The 21,057-nt window shown below is 44.6% G+C and overlaps 1 protein-coding gene across 1 annotated transcript in view; it reads right to left on the bottom strand.

Annotated features, from left to right (window-relative positions):
* The window catches only part of faf1 (Fas (TNFRSF6) associated factor 1), a 490,861-nt gene extending 470,049 nt beyond the window's left edge, over nt 1–20,812 (bottom strand). The window contains exons 1-2 of the mRNA XM_038794284.1: nt 20,515–20,812; nt 13,545–13,613 (exon numbers count right to left, since the gene is read on the bottom strand). Of these exons, the coding sequence (XP_038650212.1) occupies nt 13,545–13,613; nt 20,515–20,556 (111 nt within the window). The 5' untranslated portion in view covers nt 20,557–20,812. The remainder of the gene's footprint in view (nt 1–13,544; nt 13,614–20,514) is intronic.
* Between the last annotated feature and the right edge of the window lie 245 nt (nt 20,813–21,057).

The following is a 21,057-nucleotide window of genomic DNA, read 5'->3' as shown; positions in this document are numbered from 1 at the left end:
TTTTGGCAGCTACGGTATGGGAGGCATTGAAGGCAGTGGTAAGAGGGGAGTTTATCTTGATACGGGAACACAGGGAGAAGGCGGAGCGGATGGAGATTGGAGATGGATAGTTTAGTGAGGGAGATTCTCTAGGTAGTCAGGAGCTACTCCGGGGCCCGGAGATGGGGTTGTTGAAGGAGTGGCAGAGGCTGCAGATGGAGTTTGGGTTGCTATCTACAGGGAAGGCGGTGGGGCAGTTGAAAAAGGCGAGAGGGGCGGTGTATGAACATGGGGAGAATGCTAGCAGGATGTTAGCACACCAGCTGAGTAGACGGTAGGTGGTGAGGGAGATTGGGAAAGTGAAGGAACAGAGCGGGGAAAACAATCTTGGACCCGGTGGGGGTGAACAGGGTGTTCAGGGATTTTTACAGCAGGCTATCTGAGTCAGAACCCCTAGCCAGGGTGGAGGGGAAGAGGCGGTTTTTGGAGGGAGGAACTGGAGTTTCCGAGGATGGAAGAAGAGCTGGTGGAGGGCCTCGGGGCCCCAATTGGACTGTTTGAAGTGGTGAAGGGATTGGAGGCGATGCAGTCAGGCAAGGCCCAGGGGCCGGATGGGTACCGAGTGGAATTTTATAAAAGGTTTTCAGGAGTGCTGGGGCCCTTGCTGGTAAGGGCGTTAATGAGGCTCGGGAGAGAGGAGTGCTCCCCCGACAACGTCATAGGCCTCGATTTCTCTCACCTTGAAGCGGGATAAGGACCCGGAACAACGTGGGTCGTACAGGCCAATCTGCCTTCTAAATGTAGATGCCAAACTACTAGCCAAGATCTTGGCCTCAAGATTAGAGGATCGTGTGCCAGGGATGATTGGGGAGGGCCAGACCGGGTTTGAGAAGGGGAGGGATTTAGCGGCAAACATTCGAAGACGGTTAAATGTGATTATGATGTTCTCCAAGGGAAGGAAGGTGGAGTTGGTGGTCGCCATGGTTGCGGAGAAGGCCTTTGATTAGGTGGATGGGAGTACTTGTGGACGGTCCTGGGACATTTTGGGTAGGTTTTGTGGACTGGGTCCGGTTGCTGTACCAGGCACTGGTGGCGAGGGTGCGGACGATCGTGTGAGCTCGGGTTATTTTAGGTTGCATCGGGGGTCTTGCTATATGCGGACAACCTACTTTTGTATATTTCTGACCCGCTGGTGGGGCATTGGAGAGATTATGGGGATCCAAAGGTATTTCGGCTGGTTTTGGGGTACAAATTGAATATGGGCAAGAGCAAAGTCTTTTCGATTCAGGCAAAGGAACAAGAGAGGAGGTTGAGGGGGATGCTGTTCAAGGTGGTGGGAGGGAGCTGCTACAGAAGCTGAATTTGGCTCGGTTAGTGGAGCAGATGAAGGGGGACTTCAGAAGGTGAGATCTGCTCCTGTTGTCACTGGCAGGGAGGAGCAGTTGGTAAAGATGACGGTTCTCCCGAGGGCTTTGTTCATATTTCAGTGCCTGCCTATTTTTATCCCCAAGGCTTTCTTTAAGAGGGTGAATGCGGTGATTGGGTAAGGAGTTAGGCAGTGTGGGCAGGCAAGACCCCTTGGGTAAAGAAGGCGGTGTTAGATCAGGGGCGAGGGAACGGCCCTACCGAATTTCAGGAACTACTACTGGGCGGCAAACACAGCAATGGTCAGGAGGTGGGTAGTGGGGGAGGGGTCGGTGTGGGAGCTGGTGTCAACAGCCTTATAGAACATAGAACATAGAACGATACAGCGCAGTACAGGCCCTTCGGCCCTCGATGTTGCACCGACATGGAAAAAAACTAAAGGCCATCTAACCTACACTATGCCCTTATCATCCATATGCTTATCCAATAAACTTTTAAATGCCCTCAATGTTGGCGAGTTCACTACTGTTGCAGGTAGGGCATTCCACGGCCTCACCACTCTTTGCGTAAAAAACCCACCTCTGACCTCTGTCCTATATCTATTACCCCTCAATTTAAGGCTATGTCCCCTCGTGATAGCCACCTCCATCCGCGGGAGAAGGCTCTCACTGTCCACCCTATCTAACCCTCTGATCATTTTGTATGCCTCTATTAAGTCACCTCTTAACCTTCTTCTCTCTAACGAAAACAACCTCAAGTCCATCAGCCTTTCCTCATAAGATTTTCCCCCCATACCAGGCAACATCCTGGTAAATCTCCTCTGCACCCGTTCCAAGGCTTCCACGTCCTTCCTATAATGAGGCGACCAGAACTGTACGCAATACTCCAAATGCGGCCGTACTAGAGTTTTGTACAACTGCAACATGACCTCATGGCTCCGGAACTCAATCCCTCTACCAATAAAGGCCAACACACCATAGGCCTTCTTCACAACCCTATCAACCTGGGTGGCAACTTTCAGGGATCTATGTACATGGACACCGAGATCCCTCTGCTCATCCACACTACCAAGAATTTTACCATTAGCCAAGTATTCCGCATTCCTGTTATTCTTTCCAAAGTGAATCACCTCACACTTCTCCACATTAAACTCCATTTGCCACCTCTCAGCCCAGCTCTGCAGCTTATCTATGTCACTCTGTAACCTGCAACATCCTTCCGCACTGTCTACAACTCCACCGACTTTAGTGTCGTCTGCAAATTTACTCACCCATCCTTCTGCGCCCTCCTCTAGGTCATTTATAAAAATGACAAACAGCAACGGCCCCAGAACAGATCCTTGTGGTACGCCACTCGTAACTGAACTCCATTCTGAACATTTCCCATCAACTACCACTCTCTGTCTTCTTTCAACTAGCCAATTTCTGATCCACATCTCTAAATCACCCTCAATCCCCAGCCTCCGTATTTTCTGCAATAGCCGACCGTGGGGAACCTTATCAAATGCGTATGAGCTTATGTATGAGCACAAGTTTAGGGACGCCGTTAACGACACCTCTGCCATTCCCACCGGCTCGGTATTCCATAAGCCCGGTAGTAGTGTCTGCCCCGGGGGTGTGGGGACAGTGGCGGAAGCACATGGAGTGGAGGGAGCATCGGTATGGGCACCTATCAGTTTGCGCCGAGGGGACTGGATTTGGGGGGGGGGGGGGGGGGGTTTGGAGGTGCCAGGAAGCTGGGATCAAGCAGCTTGGGGAACTGTTTCTTGATGGCAGCTTTCCATGCTTGGCGGAGGAGTTTGTGCTGCCCGAGGGAGATGGGTTATGCTACCTGCAGGTGAGGGACTTTGCGCGGAGGCAGGTCTCGACCTTTCTGCACTTGCCGCCCCAGGGGATACAGGACAAGGTGGTGTCGAAAACATGAGTGGGGGAAGGGAAGGTCTCGTAAATTTATAAAGAACTCATGGAATGGGAGGGTGTCCTGATAGGGGAGGTAAAGTCAGAATGGGAGGAAGAATTGGGTAAGGAGTTAAAGGCGGGATTGTGAGAGGATGCCGAGTAGAGTCAACGCATTGTTATGGGCCAGGTTTGAAAAACTCCAAAGTATTTCATGGAGTTCACCTGACCCATGACTTTTAATAGATTTTGGTTCTGGGGAGCACAAGGGTCCACTCTCCAGGTGTTAAGCAACAGAGACCTTAAGTATTTTAAAAACAAAACAATGTTTATTCTATGAACCCAGTTAACACTTTATAAACACACAGTAAACATCTTATCACCTACCAACACATGTAACCCCACAGATACAATACTCTATAGGTAACCCTTAATACCTTTCCTAGCAACATCCACAAGTTAAATCCTTTTAACAAAGACAGCAGGTTTAAATTCTCTACAGAAACCGGTATTATTTTGAAATCATCAAGTGAGCTGAAGGCATTCTTTAGCTTGTAGAGAAAGAGATCAATACACACATCTGCATGGTTTGAATGCAGCTCTCCAACTGAAAGCGAAAATAAACACAGAGCCAAAAAGCAGATTGAAGCTCAAAACGAAAGTAAAAAGCAGAGCAGAGCCCAGCTCCACCCACACATTGACATCACTGCAGCCATGGGATAAAACACACTTTTCTTAAAGTGACTCTCACATGAAAGCGTCGTCGTCGTGTGCCAGGCTTAGCTCGATACAATTCAAGGTGGTCTACAGGGCACATATGACTGTGGCCCATATGAGCAGATTCTTTGAAATGGTGGAGGATAGGTGTGGGCGGTGTGCGGGAGGGCCAGCAAATCATGTCCATACGTTTTTGGGCATGTCCGAAGCTTAGGGGGTTTTGGCAGGGATTTGTAGATGTCATGTCAACAGTATTGAAGGCACGTGCGGTTCCAAGTCCAGAGGTGGCTTTTTTGTGTGACGAAAGACCCGGGGGTCCAGGGGGGGGCGAGAGAGGCTGATGTTTTGGCCTTTGCCTCCCTGGTTGCCCAGGAACAGATCTAATTGGCATGGAGGGACACAAAATCAGGGGTATGGGTCAGTGACACGGCCAGGTTTCTCAGGCTCTCTCAAGTTCTCCCTGAGAGGATCAATGCTTGGGTTCGCCCGGAGGTGGCAGCCGTATGTAAGACACGTTGGCTAGGTTTGGTTATTTGTTCTGTTGTTTTTTCCTCTTGAAAATTGTTAAAATTATATATGCCTTAATAAAATATATATATATTTTTTTAAAAGATAATGCTTTGATACTACTGCTCAGACATTCAGGTGTCGAAGGCAGTTGTCTGGGAGGCTCTAAAGGCGATGGTGAGGGGTGAAGTGATTTTGTTTTAGGCCAGGGTGGACAAAGAGGAGAGGTTGGAGCGGCAGAGGGTAATAGATGAGACGTTGGAGGTAGATAGGAGTTATGCAGAAGATGGGGATCCAGCGAAATTGGAAAAGAGAAAGGAAATACAAGCGAGCTTTGACCGATTATCTACCAGGAAGGCGGTGTGCCAACTGAGACGAGCAAGGGGTGCAGTTTATGAACATGGAGATACGCAGGTCAGCTCCGGAGGGAGGCAGCGGTAAGGGAAATTGTTCAGGTGAGGGATAGGGCAGGGAAGTTGGTGGTGGCTCCGGATCTGATCAAGGTTTTTGAGGAATTTTATGAGGTTGTACAGGTCAGATCCACCTGGGGGTGACCGTGAGATGCAGGAATTTCTAGATGGGTTGGAGTAACCGAGGTTAGGGGAGGGGGACATAGATTTGAAGACCACTGAGCTCCAAGATATGCATAACTGAAGATCTCAGCAAGCAACTTGTTTAATTTTTGAATCTAGTTATGGACAACCCGCCGATTAGTTGTTTATGCAAAAATACGATAGATTGCAGTGTATAAGGCCATTTTTTTCAGCCCCAAAAGTGATATTTATGCATACACTCATTAGACTCCGCCACCCACATCAACCACAATATGCTGAATAGTTAGCCTCAATTTTCCACTCTACAACAAATGGATATTTTACTCATCAGCAACTCATAATTGGACACAAACGATCAAGCAGGGGATAGCCCAAGACACACCCACACAGAGAAAACCCCACATGGCAAATGACAACCAACGGTTCACTTCGATGTTTGGCTTACAAGTCAACCCCAGTTTCTAGAGGGTTAAAGAGCAAATTATGCACCGATATCCACGAGTTGGAAAAGCATCTTCAGTTCCTGCCAGAGGTGCAGCTGAGGTTTAGATTTTTAGAAGTATGATGAATGTAATAGAAAGTGAAGAGTATGTCATTTCATGTTAGGGTTATGAAAATATTAAAAGTTAACCGGTGTGGAATAATCACTGACAGCTTGGATGTACTCAAATGAGTTTACCATGGAACAGATGACAGATGCACATCGTAGCACCTCCTTTAAAATGTGGTGTATGGTTATTAAATCCCTGCTCGAGGAATGAGAGGTAGAGAGAGAATACAGATCACTGGTTTCCCACAAGATGTGGTGACTATCTCTGAAATGCCTTTTGGCGTCTCCCCATTTTCTCTCCATTTCCTATTTCTTTACTGATTTCCTTTCAACACCATATTGTAAAATCACATTAAAACAGCATTGGCAAGACAAAAAACAAAACACTGAAAATGTGAAATTAAAGCAGAAAATGCTCGGCTCGAGGTACTCAGCAGGATCAGCAGAGAGAGAGAGAAGTTACACTGGACCAGATAACATTGTAAAGAGGGGTGACTAAAAGCATTGTTCACATTCAGCGAATAGAATGTGAAAGAGAACTTTCGGTTTTGTTATTGCATGCAATGCATCATTATCATGGCATAATTATAATAACAGTGCTGCTTATTTGTACCAAAATGTATTTCTACTTAATTGTTAATTTCTTGATTCTCTCTGTCCGGAACCTCCATACAATTTTTCCATTTAAATGTGTGAGACCTTCCAGCAGAAAGGTGTGCCTACCCTCAACCTAGAATGGCAAGGACAGAAGAAACATGGGAACACTACCATTCCCCTCCATGCCACACATCATCCAGACTTGTACCTATATTATCTCTCCTATACTGTCGCTGGTTCAAAACTCAAAAATCTGAAACTCTCTTCTTAACATTACTGTGGGTGTACTTAAAGTACATGAACTGCAGCAGTTCAAGGCAGCTCACCACAACCACCAAGGGCAATTACAAAAGGGCAAAAAATGTTGACCTTGCCAACAACACGCATGAACCCATGAAGGAATAAAAACTAATTTATAAAAATACAATACCCAAATGAGGCCTAATCAATCTTTTGCAAAGTTTTAACATATTTTGTTGCTTTTATACTCTAAACCTCTATTAATGAAGTCAGAATTTCGAATGCCTTTTGGAAAAAAAACAATCTTCCCTAACTTGTCACACCTTTGAAGATGTGTGTACAAACACCCCAGGCTCTTTATTCCTGGACCCCACATTTAAATTCTATTCTTATTAAAATGTGTTGAATTTCATCTGCATTGCACCCACCTATTTCACCAGATTATGCCCTCAAGACAGTTTACTATATTTCCAAGTTTCTTGTCAACTGCAAACTTTAAAATTATGCTTTATATTCCCAGGTCACTAATATAAATCAACAAAGCTGCAATTCCAACCCCGAGGGAACAGCAATATATAATTTGTTCCAGTCCAAAATCAATTGCTCACCAATACTCTCTACGTTCTGACCTTAATCCAGTTTTGTATCAATGTCACCTGTTCCTTAATCCACAAGCTTTAATTCTGCTTACAAGTTTACAGCGTGGCACTTTGTCAAACTTCTTCAGAAATATGCTCACAAACCCTTTCCATTACTTCATTTAAAAAAACTCTCAAGTTAGTCAATTGCCTGCCTTTCCATAAATCCCTAACTGTCCAAGCAACAGTTAATTTGGTCATGAACTGTTGCCTGGAGAAAGTGTCTTCCCACCAAGATTAGGCAGTGGTGTGGTGGTATTATTGCTGGTCTAGTAATCCAGAGACCCAGGGTAATGATCCGGGGACCCGGGTGCAAATCCCACCACGGCAGGTGGTGGAATTTAATCTCGAATAAAATATCTGGAATTAAAAGTCTAATGATGACCATGGAACATTGTCGACTGTCGTTAAAAACCCATCCGGAACACTAAGCTGCCATCCTTACCTGGTCTGGCCTATACTCCAGACCCACAGCAATGTGATTGACTCTTAAATGTCCTGTGGAATGGCCTAGCAAGCCACTTAGTTGTATTCAGCCGCTACAAAAACTCAAAAAAATTTGAATGAAACCAGACAGACTACCGGACATCAACTCAGGCACCGGAAACAACAACGGCAAACCCAGCCCCATCTACCCTGCAAAGTCCTTCTTACCAACATCTGCGGGCTCCCAATGTCTCATGGCTTCAGGTTAAACATGGGCAAGGAAACCTCCTCCGGCCACCATCAGCTGCTGAATGAGTACTCCTCCATGTTGAATATCACTTAGAATAAGCACCGAGGGTGGCAAGGGTGCAGATTTTACTCTGGGTGGGGGAACTGCAAAGTCCATCACTAAGAGTGGCTCGGTAGTACCACCACAGACCGGGCTGGCGGGGTCCTAAATGATATAGCTGCTAGACTGGGGCTGCAGCAGGTGGAGAGGGAACCAACAATCGGGAAAAACATACTTGACCTCATCCTCATCAACCTGCCTGTTGCAGATGCATCTGTCCATGACAGTATCAGTAGAAGTGACTATCGCATAGCCCTTGTGGAGACAAAATCCCATCTTCAGATTTAAGATACCCTCCATCCTGTTGCGTGGCACTACCATTGTGCTAAATGGGATAGATTTCGAACAGATTTAACAACTGGCGCAGTGGGCCATCAGCAGCAGCAGAATTGTACTCGACCATAATCTGCAACCTCATGGCCCAGCACATCCCCCACTCTACCATTACCACCAAGCCAGGGGATCAACCCTGGTTCAAATAAGACTGCTGGAGAGCATGTCAGGGGCAACACCAGGCATACAGAAAAATGAGGTGTCAACCTGGTGGAGCTACAACACAGGACTACTTGTGTGTCAAACAGCATAAACTGAGAGTACAAGACAGAGCTCAGCGATTCCACAATGAACACATCAGATCTAAGCTCTGCAGTCCTGCCACATCCAGCCATGAATGGTGGTGGACAATTAAGCAACTCACTGGAAGAGGAGACTTCACAAATATCCTCATCCTCAAATGATGGAGGAGCCCAGCACATGTGTGCAGAAGGCAAGGCTGAAATTCGCAACAATCCTCAACCAGAAGTGCTGAGTTGATGATCCGGAAGTCCCCAGCATCACAGATGCCAGTGCTCAGCCAATACAATTCACACCATGTAATATCAAGAAACAGCTGAAGGCACTGGACACTGCAACGGCTATGGGCTCTGACAATATTCCTGAAGATGTCTGCTCCAGAACTTGCCACACCCTTGCCAAGCTGTTCCAATATAAACTACAACACTGGCATCTACCCGACAATGTGGAAAATTTCCCAGGTATGTTTTGTACACAAGAAAAAGGACAAAACCAATCCAGCCAATTACCGCCCTATCGGTCGGTCTATTCTCCATCATCAGCAAAGTGATGGAGGCAGTCATCGACAATTCTATCAAGCTGCACAGATGCTCAGTTTGGGTTCCGCCAGAATTACTCAGCTCCTGACCTCATTACAGCCTGGTTCAAACATGGACAAAAGAGCTGAATGTCAGAGGGGAGGTGAGAGCGACTGCCCCTGACATCAAGGCAGCATTTGACTGAGTATGGCCCTTGCAAAATTGTGAGTCAATGGGAATCTGGGGGCAAACTCTCTGCTGATTGGAGTCATATCTGGCACAAAAGAAGATAGTTGCAGTGGTTGGAGGTCAATCATCTCAGCTCCAGGATATCACTGTGGGAGTTCTTCAGGGTAGTGTCAGAGGCCCAACCATATTCCTCTAATTTACTAATGGCCCCCCCTTCCAATAGGTCAGAATCGAGGGTGTTTGCAGAGGACTACGCAATGTTCAGCACCATTCACGACTCCTCAGACAATGAAACAGTCCATGTCCAAATGCAGCAAGGCTTGGACAATATCCAGGCTTGGGCTGACAAGTGGCAAGTTACATTTATGTCACACAGTGCCAGGCAATGACCATCTCCTACAAGAGTATGTCTAACCATTGCCAGTTGGCATGAAATGGTATTGCAATCAACATCCTGGGGGATTACCATTGATCAGCAACTGAACTGGACTAGCCATATTAATACCGTAGCTACCAGAGCAGGTCAAAGGCGAGGAATCCTACAGCAATTAACTCACCTCCTGACCCCACAAAGCCTATCCGCCATCTACAAGGCACAAGTCAGGAGAGTAATGAAATACTCTCCACTTGCGAGGCATGCAACTCCAACAACACTCAAGAAGCTCAAAGCAACCTGCTTGATTGCTACCCCTTCCACAAACATTCAATCTTTCACCACCGAACAGTGGCAGCTGTGTGTACCATCTACCAGATGCAGGAACACGCCAAGGTTCCTTAGGCAGCACCTTCCAAACCCACAACCACTATCATCTAGGATGACAAGAACAACAGATAGCTGGGAACTCCACCATGTGGAGATTCCCTTCCAAGTCACTCACCATCCTGACTTGGAAATATATCGCAGTTCCTTCACTGTCGCTGGGTCAAAATCCTGGAACTTCCTCCCTAACAGCACTGTGGGTATACCTATACCTCAGACTGCAGCGGTTCAAGGCGGCAACTCACCACCACCTTCTGAAGGGCAACTGAGGGATGGGCAATAAATGCTGACCTAAGCAGTGGCGCCCACATTGCATAATGAATAAAAAAATTTAAAGACTGACCTGTAATCAGTAAGTTTATCACTTTCCCCTTTTATTATAGAGATATAGCATTTCCAATACTCTTGTTGTCTGGCACCACCCCATTCTCCAAGGAAGACTGTGCTTAACACTTCTGGAACTGGAACTCTTACCTCCCTCAATAGCTAAGGATACATTCCACCCAATCCAGATTATTTTTCTACTTCAGTGGCAGGCAATACTTTTGTTTAATCTTTTACATTTGTTTAATCTGTTTTTATCCTAATATCACTGCTGCTGCGACACTGACAGAATCCTCTTCTCTAATGAAGACAGGATGTCAAGTATTTATTTAGTACCTCAGCCACATCCTCTGCTTCCACAAAGGTATCTTTTTTTGGTCTCTGATCAGCCCCACCTTTCTATAATTTCAATGTAGGCAAAAGGCTTTTGAATTCATTTTTGCATTACCCATTAATTTATTTGCTCACTTTCAGCCACTGGACTCAAAATGAAATGATCTTAGGTACACAGCGCATGTTTCAAGCATATAATTCCATGACACAAAGATATTAGCAGTCCCAGATAGATTACAAGCATGTCATGAACATAATATGCACAATGAATAATGTACTCAAGGATAGGCAAAATAAGTTCTGTTCCAAAGAAAGCCTGGTCATATTGCTGTGCGGGAGGTGCTGGATACTGAAATGCAAAATTTCTTATTCAAAAACATTTTGCCAGAGTTATGTAATGTCAACCTCAACAAGGTGGGTTCAGATATGTGTTGAATTGGACAAGTTTAGGTGGGATTATGTAAGAGGCTTTACAATTGTTCTCAATGCCACTGGGCTCTGGAGGAGAAAAAGAGAGCACACAAGCGTGTGGAAGGGTAGGATCAGACTTGGCTGTGAGGCACCACTTGTCAATGGAAATTAAGATGGATTAAATGAGAATATAGGAACAACCTTTTCCACCCAATGGCCGGGTTGTAAACATCAAAACATATGAATACCTGTACCAGCAGTAATAAGGTAGACCATCAGAAAAACACTAACCAAATCTACCACCACACCATCAGCAACAATCTGCACTTACACTGTACCTTTAACATGGTAAAGAACCCCAAGGCACTCCACAAGAGTGTAACCATACAAAAATGTGAAACTGAGCCACATAAGAACATATTAGGAAAAGTGTTTAAAGCTTAGTCAAAGATGTAGATTTTAAGGTGCATCTTGAAAGGTGCAGAGGAAGGAAATTCCAGAACTTAGAACCAAGCTGAAAATGTTTGCGCAACAAGGAAATATGCAATTATAGCATTTATAACCTGTAGCGAAATGCAAATGATTCTAGGCGACTTCAGATAGGTAGAATTATTAAACTTCAAGTGGGCAGAAATATTAGTTTTCCCTTTATCTTTTGTCAAGAGTGGCCCAATACATTTGTATCAAATAACCACGGCAGCACAGTGGTTAGCACAGTTGCTTCACAGCTCCAGGGTCCCAGGTTAGATTCCCAGCTTGGGTCACTGTCTGTGTGGAGTCTGCATGTTCTCCCAGTGTCTGCGTGGGTTTCCTCCGGTTTCCTCCCACAGTCCAAAGATGTGCAGGTTAGGTGGATTGGCTAAGGTAAATTACCCTTAGTGTCCCAAAAAAATGTTAGGTGGGGTTACTGGGTTACGGGGATAAGTTGGAAGTGTGGGCTTAAGTGGGGTGCTCTTTCCAAGGGCCGGTGCAGACTCGATGGGCTAAATGGGCTCCTTCTGCAGTGTAAATTCTATGAAATTATGAAACCGAAATGGCCTCAGCATTACAGCACTCAATGCAGTTACTGCATGTCATGCAGGATGAAGTCCATACTAAAAACAGAACATGATATTGCCACATTAGGCACATGCAAAGCAAAGGAAAGGACTATGGAAGTGTTTAGTAAACTATTTTGATAAAAATAAATTCTCTTGCAAATTAACGTCACCCCAGACACCAGTAGCCAGCAAAATCAAAAACAGGTAAGGAAATGGCGGCCCCTCCAGATCCTCTCCCAGCCTCGTTACTGGCGGAGATTTTCCAGGCTGAAACTCTCTTCTCCCAGCTTTGGCTATGTTGGAGGTAGTAGCGGCCTAGAGGAGGCAGAGGTTGGAAAACAAACTTAAAACAGCAGAACTCAGTCAGTCAGAATTCCACCAAACAGTAGAAAATCTCATCCCTGGATACAGGTAGCAGAACTTTGCATGAGCTCAACTTCATGAAGGGTGGAAGGTCATCTAGGAGTGCACGAAGAGTCAAATCTGGAGGTAACAATGGCCTGGTTGAGATTTTTAGCACATGGGCTGAGGCAGGGGTAAACACAGGTGATATTATTAACACTGCAATGAAGTTACTGTGAAAAGCCCCTAGTCGCCACACTTCGGCACCTGTTTTGGTACACAGGGAGAATTCAGAATGTCCAAAGTACCTAAGTACGTCTTTCAGGAATTGTGGGAAGAAACCGGAGCAAACCCACGCAGATACAGGAAGAACGTGCAGACTCCACACAGACAGTGACCCAAGTCGAGAATCGAACCTGGGACCCTGGCGCTGTGAAGCAGCAGTGATAACCACTGTGCTACCGTGCCACCCATTGCAAACAGCCTGGTTTAGCCTCAGATAGTAGTCAGGTAGATGGATAGAAACGGTGGCTAGGTAATGACATTTGAGGCAGTGACAGAAGGCATGGCTTTGATCTTACTAATAATTTTTTTAAAAACATTTTAGAGTATCCAATTATTTTTTTCCAATTAAGGGGCAATTTAGCGTGGCCAATCCATCTAACCTGCACATATTTGGGTTGTGGGGGTGAAACCCATACAGACACGGGGAGAATGTGCAAACTCCACACAGACAGTGACCTGGGGCTAGGATTGAACCCGGGTCCTCGGTGCAGTAGGCAGCAGTGCTAACCACTGTGGCGTCCTCAATCTTCCCAATACGTAAGTGGAGCAAATCTCTATACATCCAATACTGGATGTTGGATGAGCAGGATGACAAATCATAGATGGTGGAGAGGTTGAGACATCTTGTGAAGCATTGTATTTGTGCAGTTGGAAGTTGTGTTTTCAGATGATGCCACCGAGGGCCATCATGTGAATGAGAAATGGGATGGATGCAGATGAATCAAAAGTGATTTATGTTGTGCCACCAGAAACCGCTGCATGTCATGCTTCAGCAACAATCCAATCTTACTATAATTCAGAATTCCTTTGTTCTTCAGAAGTTGAATGGTGCAGCAAATTAGTTGTTATGCATTTCACATTTTTTCAAGAATGTCACAAATTATTGAAAGGCTTCCTGAAATTATTCTCCAATTTAAAATTATTAGTTTCACAATTGCCATCAGGTACTTACCACTAAATCCCAATTATTCTGTTCGAGCAACGTAATAGCCTCATCAATATTTTCAATTCCTGTGCATGCCTAGAAAAGACAAAAAGTATTGTTTAACAGGGAAAACATTTATAAACGTTAGCAAATGTGAGAGATACTTACAAACTATATAACTTTGGATTGCACAACTTGATTTACCAATCTACATCTTGTAACATGATGCATCTTTTGAACTTAAAATTAAAAAAAGGTGGTGGAGAGCAAAGAGCATGGGCTCCACCGTGTGTGGACTAGGGTTTAACATAGCATTTGGTCACCCATTCCAATTTAAGGGAATAAAATCTAAGTTTCTGCAACTTGTCCAAATAATTTAACCAGATGCAGCTATTGCATCCTGCACATCCTTTTGCTTCATATCGGTTTCTTAAATTCATACACAAAATAAAGCCACGTGTTTATAGCGGTCACAAAATAAATTAACATAGTTGTGTAATTCAAACCCCAAAGCAGCAGAAAAAAAAACAAGATCATTTGTTAAAAATTGAATTAATATTTAATCACAGTGGCCCATGCCAGTTACTGTTATAAAACACAGAGCACCCTCCAATTTATTTTAAGCAATGCCAGAGTTGCTCAACTACTATTATAAAAGAAAGGTCACTTTTTTAAATATACAGACAATGCTTTGGGAAATGATTTCCACTGACTCACACCACCAGCAAGATCCTGGAATGCCCATGCAATTAAAACTAACATTTTCTGTTACTGTAAATCACTAGTCCTGATAGCACATTGCATTACATCGTACAACTTCCTGGTTGTCTTGAAAGGGTTTATCATGCATCTCAGCATAAGTGACACTGGAGAAAATAATCAGACACTCACACATCTAATAGAACTTGAACCTGCTGCCAAAGTGCAAAACGGGTACAGCAGATTGGCTGCCCAATATACAGTTTTGCGGTCAAACCTTGAGTTGAAAATCTACTCCACAATATTTAGTCTATGTTTAGCAAAATAAATAATAAAGGATTGATTTCAATTGGTGATCCTATGAAGGACAGCAAGGTGGTGCTGTGGAGCACCAAATCACAGTCCAAACTGGAACACAAGGGTGATAAAATTAAACCGAGGAGTCAATCTGTATGCTACTATGCAATGAGGTACCACGCATAATAATGTTCTGCAATACAATCTTTGTATAACTAATCAGGAAATAAGCTTTGATGGTGTTTTATTCTATTCTTAATTATCTAATCATGAATGGAGTACCAATTGCAACGCCTCTCCTCTCACTCCCGCACTGTTCTGGTGCCACAGAAAGTCTATACTCAGGCACATCCCACTTTTCATCTACATGCTGTCCCTCAGCGACATTCAAAAACAGTGTCAGCTTTCACATGTACCCTGACAACACCCAGCTTTACCTCACCACTACTTCTCTACTGCCAATAAATTAGCAGAACGCCCCATCTCGAAATCCAGTATTGGGTGAGCAGAGCGTTGTTCCATTAGACTGAAGCCATTGGTCTCACTCCCCACAACCATTACCATCTAGAAGGACAAGAGCAGCAGATACCTGGGAACCTCACCACCTGGATGGTTCCCCTCCAAGTCACTCGCCACCCTGACTTGGAAATATATTGCCGCTCCTTCACTGTCACTGAGGCAACATCCTGGAACTCCCTCTCTAACACCTGAAGGACTACAGCGGTTCAAGAAGCAACTCACCACCACCTTCTGAAGGGAAACTAGGGATGGGCAATAAATGCTGGCCTAACCAGCGATGCCCACAACCCATAAATTATTTTTCTTTCTTTAACAAGTCTACATCCTTCTCCCTAACAACTGAGGCTGAACCAAACGATTCACAACTTGGGTGTCATATTTGGCCCCAAGAGAAATTTCCACACCTGCCTAACTTCCCCTGCTTCAACTTATTTGCTGCTGAAATCCTCATCAAGCCTCGGTTGCCTCAACATGACTTCCGATGTACTCCTGGTCAACCTCCCACATTATACCCTCAGTAAATATGAGGTAATTCAAAACTCTTCCAGTGTCCTTGCACTGAGTATTTTCCACACATCACTCCTGTATCTGCAGTGGTGGGATTTGAATCTTGATCTCCAGAGCATTCACCCGAGTCTCTGAATTACTCGTCCATAGACAATACCACTATGCAACTGCCTCCCCAGTTAGGTAAAGTTCTTGCAGAAGGTGGGATTATTAATGTGAGATGTAACATAGATATTCAACATTAGAAAGCATTTTGATAGCGGGAGAAACTGTTTCATCTAGCAAGTGGGTTAGTAACCAGAGGTCACACATTTACATCAATTGACAAAATAGAGAGAGAGAAATGATTTTTCTCATCCCATGCAGAGGGCTAGGAAGATCTGAAAATACCTGCGAGGATGGTGGAAGCAGATTCCATAGGAGGTTCAAAAGGACATGTACCTGAAGAGGACTAATATGCAGAGTTATGGGATTAAATACTGGTGGCCGTGCTTCAGCTGCCGAGGCCTTAAGCTCTGGAATGCGCTACCTAAACATCTGCACCTCTAATTTGCTTTCCTCCTTTTGAAAAAAAAACTCCTTTAAATTTTACCTATTTAACTAAGCTTTGGGACATCTGCCCTAATATCTCCTTATGATGCTCAGTGTCAAATTTTGTTTTAGAATGACTGAAGTGCCTTGGGGCATTTTATTACTGAAAGGCACCATACAAATACCAAGATGATGCAAATTTCAAAAAGGGTTGGCACAGATACGACAGACCAAAAGCCTCCTTTGCATGCTGCAAGATTCGGGTTCCTTTTCCCAGGCCCTCTGCTTTCACCTTTGTTCCTCCTTCCAATCACTATCCTGGCCCTTCTTCTCCTTAAACAATTCCCTTTCCCTAGCCACTTCTCTGAAGCTTACCATCCTGATAGAATATAGAGAAATACAGCACAGAACAGGCCCTTTGGCCCACGATGTTGTGCCGAACTTTTGTCCTAGATACAGAACAAATTAATCTACACCCCATCATTCTACCATAATCCATGTACCTATCCAATAGCCGCTTGAAGGTCCCTAATGTTTCCGACTCAACTACTTCCACAGGCAGTGCATTCCATGCCCCCATTACTCTCTGGGTAAAGAACCTACCTCTGACACCCCCCCCTATATGTGCCACCATTCACCTTAAATCTATGTCCCCTTGTAATGGTTTGTTCCACCCAGGCAAAGTCTTTGACTGTCTATCTATTCCCCTGATCATCTTATAAACCTCTATCTAATAGGGGCTGGTTTAGCACACTGGGCTAAATCGTTGGCTTTTAAAGCAGACCAAGGCAGGCCAGCAGCTCGGTTCAATTCCCGTACCAGCCTCCCTGAACAGACGCCGGAATGTGGCGACTAGGGGCTTTTCACAGTAACTTCATTGAAGCCTACTCGTGACAATAAGCAATTTTCATTTCATTTTTTTCATTCAAGTCGTCCCTCATCCTTCTCCGTTCTAATGAGAAAAGGCCTAGCACCCTCAACCTTTCCTCGTAAGACCTACTCTCCATTCCAGGCAACATCCTGGTAAATCTCCTTTGCACCTTTTCCAAAGCTTCCACATCCTTCCTAAAATGAGGTGACCAGAACTGCACACAGTACTCCAAATGTGGCCTGACCAAGGTTTTGTACAGCTGCATCATCACCTCACGGCTCTTAAATTCAATCCCTCTGCTAATGAACGCTAGCACACCATAGGCCTTCTTCACAGCTCTATCCACTTGAGTGGCAACTTTCAACGATCTATGAACATAGACCACAAGATCTCTCTGCTCCTCCACATTGCCAAGAACCCTACTGTTAACCCTGTTTTCCGCATTCATATTTGTCCTTCCAAAATGGACAACCTCACACTTTTCAGGGTTAAACTCCATCTGCCACTTCTCAGCTCAGCTCAGAATCCTATCTATGTCTCTTTGCAGCCGATAACAGCCCTCCTCACTATCCACAACACCACCAATCTTCGTATCATCTGCAAATTTACTGACCCACCCTTCAACTCCTTCATCCAAGTCATTAATGAATATCACAAACAGCAGAGGACCCAGAACTGATCCCTGCGGTATGCCACTGGTAACTGGGCTCCAGGCTGAATATTTGCCATCCACCACCATTCTCTGACTTCTATCAGTTAGCCAGTTCATTATCCAACTGGCCAAATTTCCCACTATCCCATGCCTCCTTACTTTCTGCATAAGCCTACCATGGGGAACCTTATCAAATACCTTACTAAAATCCATGTACACTACATCCACTGCTTTACCTTCATCCACGTGCTTGGTCACCTCCTCAAAGAATTCAATAAGACTTGTGAGGAAAGACAAATCCGTGCTCACTATCCCTAATCAAGCAGTGTTTTTCCAGATGCTCAGAAATCCTATCCCTCAGTACCATTACTTTGTCTACCACCGAAGACAGACTAACTGGCCTGTAATTCCCAGGGTTATCCCTATTCCCTTTTTTGAACAGGGGCACGACATTCGCCACTCTCCAATCCCCTGGTATCATCCCTATTGACAGTGAGGACGAATAGATCATTGCCAACGGCTCTGCAATTTCATCTCTTGCTTCCCATAGAATCCTTGGATATATCCTGTCAGTCCCGGGGGACTTGTCTATCCTCAAGTTTTTCAAAATGCCCAACCCATCTTCCTTCCTAACAAGTATCTCCTTGAGCTTACCAATCTGTTTCACACTGTCCTCTCCAACAATATGGCCCCTCTCATTCGTAAATACTGAAGAAAAGTACTCGTTCAAGACCACTCCTATCTCTTCAGACTCAATACACAATCTCCCACTACTGTCCTTGATCGGACCTACCCTCGCTCTAGTCATTCTCATATTTCTCACATATATGTGTAAAAGGTCTTGGGGTTTTCCTTGATCCTACCCGCCAAAGATTTTTCATGCCCTCTCGTAGCTCTCCTAATCCCTTTCTTCAGTTCCCTCCTGGCTATCTTGTATCCCTCAAGGGCCCTGTCTGAACCTTGTTTCCTCAGCCTTACATAAGTATCCTTCTTCCTCTTAACAAGGCATTCAACCTCTCGATGTCACCATTGATGTCACTGCTCTCAACAATGTTGCTGCTTCCTCTGATGTCATCTGCATACTTCTGTCCTGTCCTATCCTGATCCTTTCCCCTATGAGCATAGATCAAAGACTGAACACCGAGGACCTCCCTGGTCTGCATGACTGTGGGCACAAACATTATACTTACCGACCGAGTCATCATGGGATCACAGATTAGGCTGCTTTTGGTATAACTGATGAATGTATCCATATCAAACATATCAAACCATGGACCCTATTTACTAGGTCCTCAAAACCATGACATAGCTCCATATTTGAAGTGGGTAATACTAAGCTACTTAATAATAAACTAAAAGTTCAGCAGAACAATTTACACCTGCCCTCAAGAAGAAACCTGCTCTGATTCCATGTAGCTGCAAGATAATTGGCATGGAATCCAGGCTGCCAACAAAGCTTTAAAAGATGAGCACCAGAGGGAGCATTTCCTCTTCCTCTCAACACCTGGGGGAACATCTTGCTCCAATTTGTATTTTCACCAGCTTTTTCTCCATCATTAATATCAGTCATAATGATATTGGAGGCAGCTATTCGGCTCAATGAGTCCATATAGGCTCTCTGTGAAGCAAAACAGTCAGTTCTGTTCCCCACTCTAACTCCGTCAAAATTATTTCCCTCGGGTGCCTATTTATGTTTGGAATCACCGATCATCTCTATGGGCATCAAGTTCCAGATCATTACCACTTCCTGCATTAAAAAGTTGTTCCTCTCATCCTCCTGGTATTTCTTGCCCCAAATCTTAAATCTGTGACCCCTAGCCCTTGTACCATCAGATATTGGGAATAGCTCTTCCCAGAGCAATCATGAGCAAATAGCTAGCACAGACATAATAGGCCAAAAGGCTTTTAGTACTGTACGCTTCTTTAACACTATAATAAATGGCTACTAAAATTAAATTGTAGCCATGGAAAGAAACTGATCATAAATTTCATATTCCCACCCCTTCAAAACATTAAGACTTTTCTGCCTGAATATCAACTTATCAGTATTGCAAATGTTGATCCTCTGATTAAAAACAGGAATTAGCAAAATTATCAGGACCAGAAATATTGTAAATTAGTCATCACTTCATTTGATGCAGTCTACCGATTCAGTTGCTGTTCTACAGTTGCAGTTTCTCATTTAAACAGCTTGTCAAATATTTAACATTAAAGTAGCAGTACCTGCATTTTGACAGATAATCCCAAAGCCCTGTACCCAAATAGATTTATGATTTTGTGACACTCAACCTTTAGTTTACACTGAATATTCTGTATTTGCTACAAACATTTCACCCATCAGAATTGACTTAACTCATAAAACACTAAAAATTAATTCAAACATCAACATGACAATTGCCCAAGACATTTAATATAGGTTACATGGATTGAAGATGGAACTACTTCAATGGACGATCTACATAAACTGGTTAATTATATTGAGTTAAACATCACCTGTACTTAGACCATTTTGTCTACACCTATTTAAAAATTCCACAGAATACAACAGGACCTCCAACCCCACACAAAAAAAACAGTTCTGTACATTCACGTCAAGTGATAAACTGCATGAGGAGCGTCTGTTGCCTTTGCATTTTGTGATGACTGGGCTGCTGCATCCCTTGCGACAAACAAATGTCCCACCAACTCGCACCATTGGAAGTATAATCAGTTATATATAACGTGTTTAAAGATGCATGTTTGGCAAAGAATGGGGTCAGCTACATTTCAGACCTGCAACATGTGGGCAATTATTTACATGACAACCAGGTTGCTGGTCCAACACATCCGCCATTTCACACAAAACAGGCAGTAAAGTTTCTCCTTCGGCCACAGTTCGTTAAACAAGACGTGAGAAAAATCTGTGAAAACACCGAATGCACCTGAAAGTCGGCAAGAATCATCTCTCGATCCATGGCCGCCATTCTGCTGCTTCTTTAACTGTGCGGGGCTGCTGAGGGAGGGAGGGAGCTGGCCTCTCACCAACCTTCCCCTGGCCACTTCTCAAAACTAACCCCACACTTTAACAGCCTTTCCCGGCTTTGCCTTCAGTCTGCAGCTACCGGCCAGAACGGCACAAATTAAATTTAGGTTCTACTATATGTTAAAGGAAACAAACGATTCGCTAATACCCCCAGTAAGAATGAGCTTTTCCTCGTCGTTTTACGGCACGGTCGTTCAGTAAATTTGCTTGTCACGCTGTCGTGAAGGGAAATAAACGTCGCGTTTACGGCTGTCTCTCCACGTGACGCAGCTGTCAACTGGTTCTGGAACCCGGGCCGAGACTGGGAACGTTGCCAGCACAGAGCAATACCTCCCCAGCACAGAGCAACCCCTGTCCAGCACACAGCAATACCTCCCCAGCACAGAGCATCCCCTGACCAGCCCACAGCAATACCTCCCCAGCACACAGCAATACCTCCCCA

The sequence above is a fragment of the Scyliorhinus canicula genome, chromosome 4 (genome assembly GCF_902713615.1).
Source record: "Scyliorhinus canicula chromosome 4, sScyCan1.1, whole genome shotgun sequence".
Lineage (NCBI taxonomy): Eukaryota > Metazoa > Chordata > Chondrichthyes > Carcharhiniformes > Scyliorhinidae > Scyliorhinus > Scyliorhinus canicula.
Note: the sequence above shows the minus strand (reverse complement) of the source record. Positions and strands in the feature narration are given on the sequence as shown.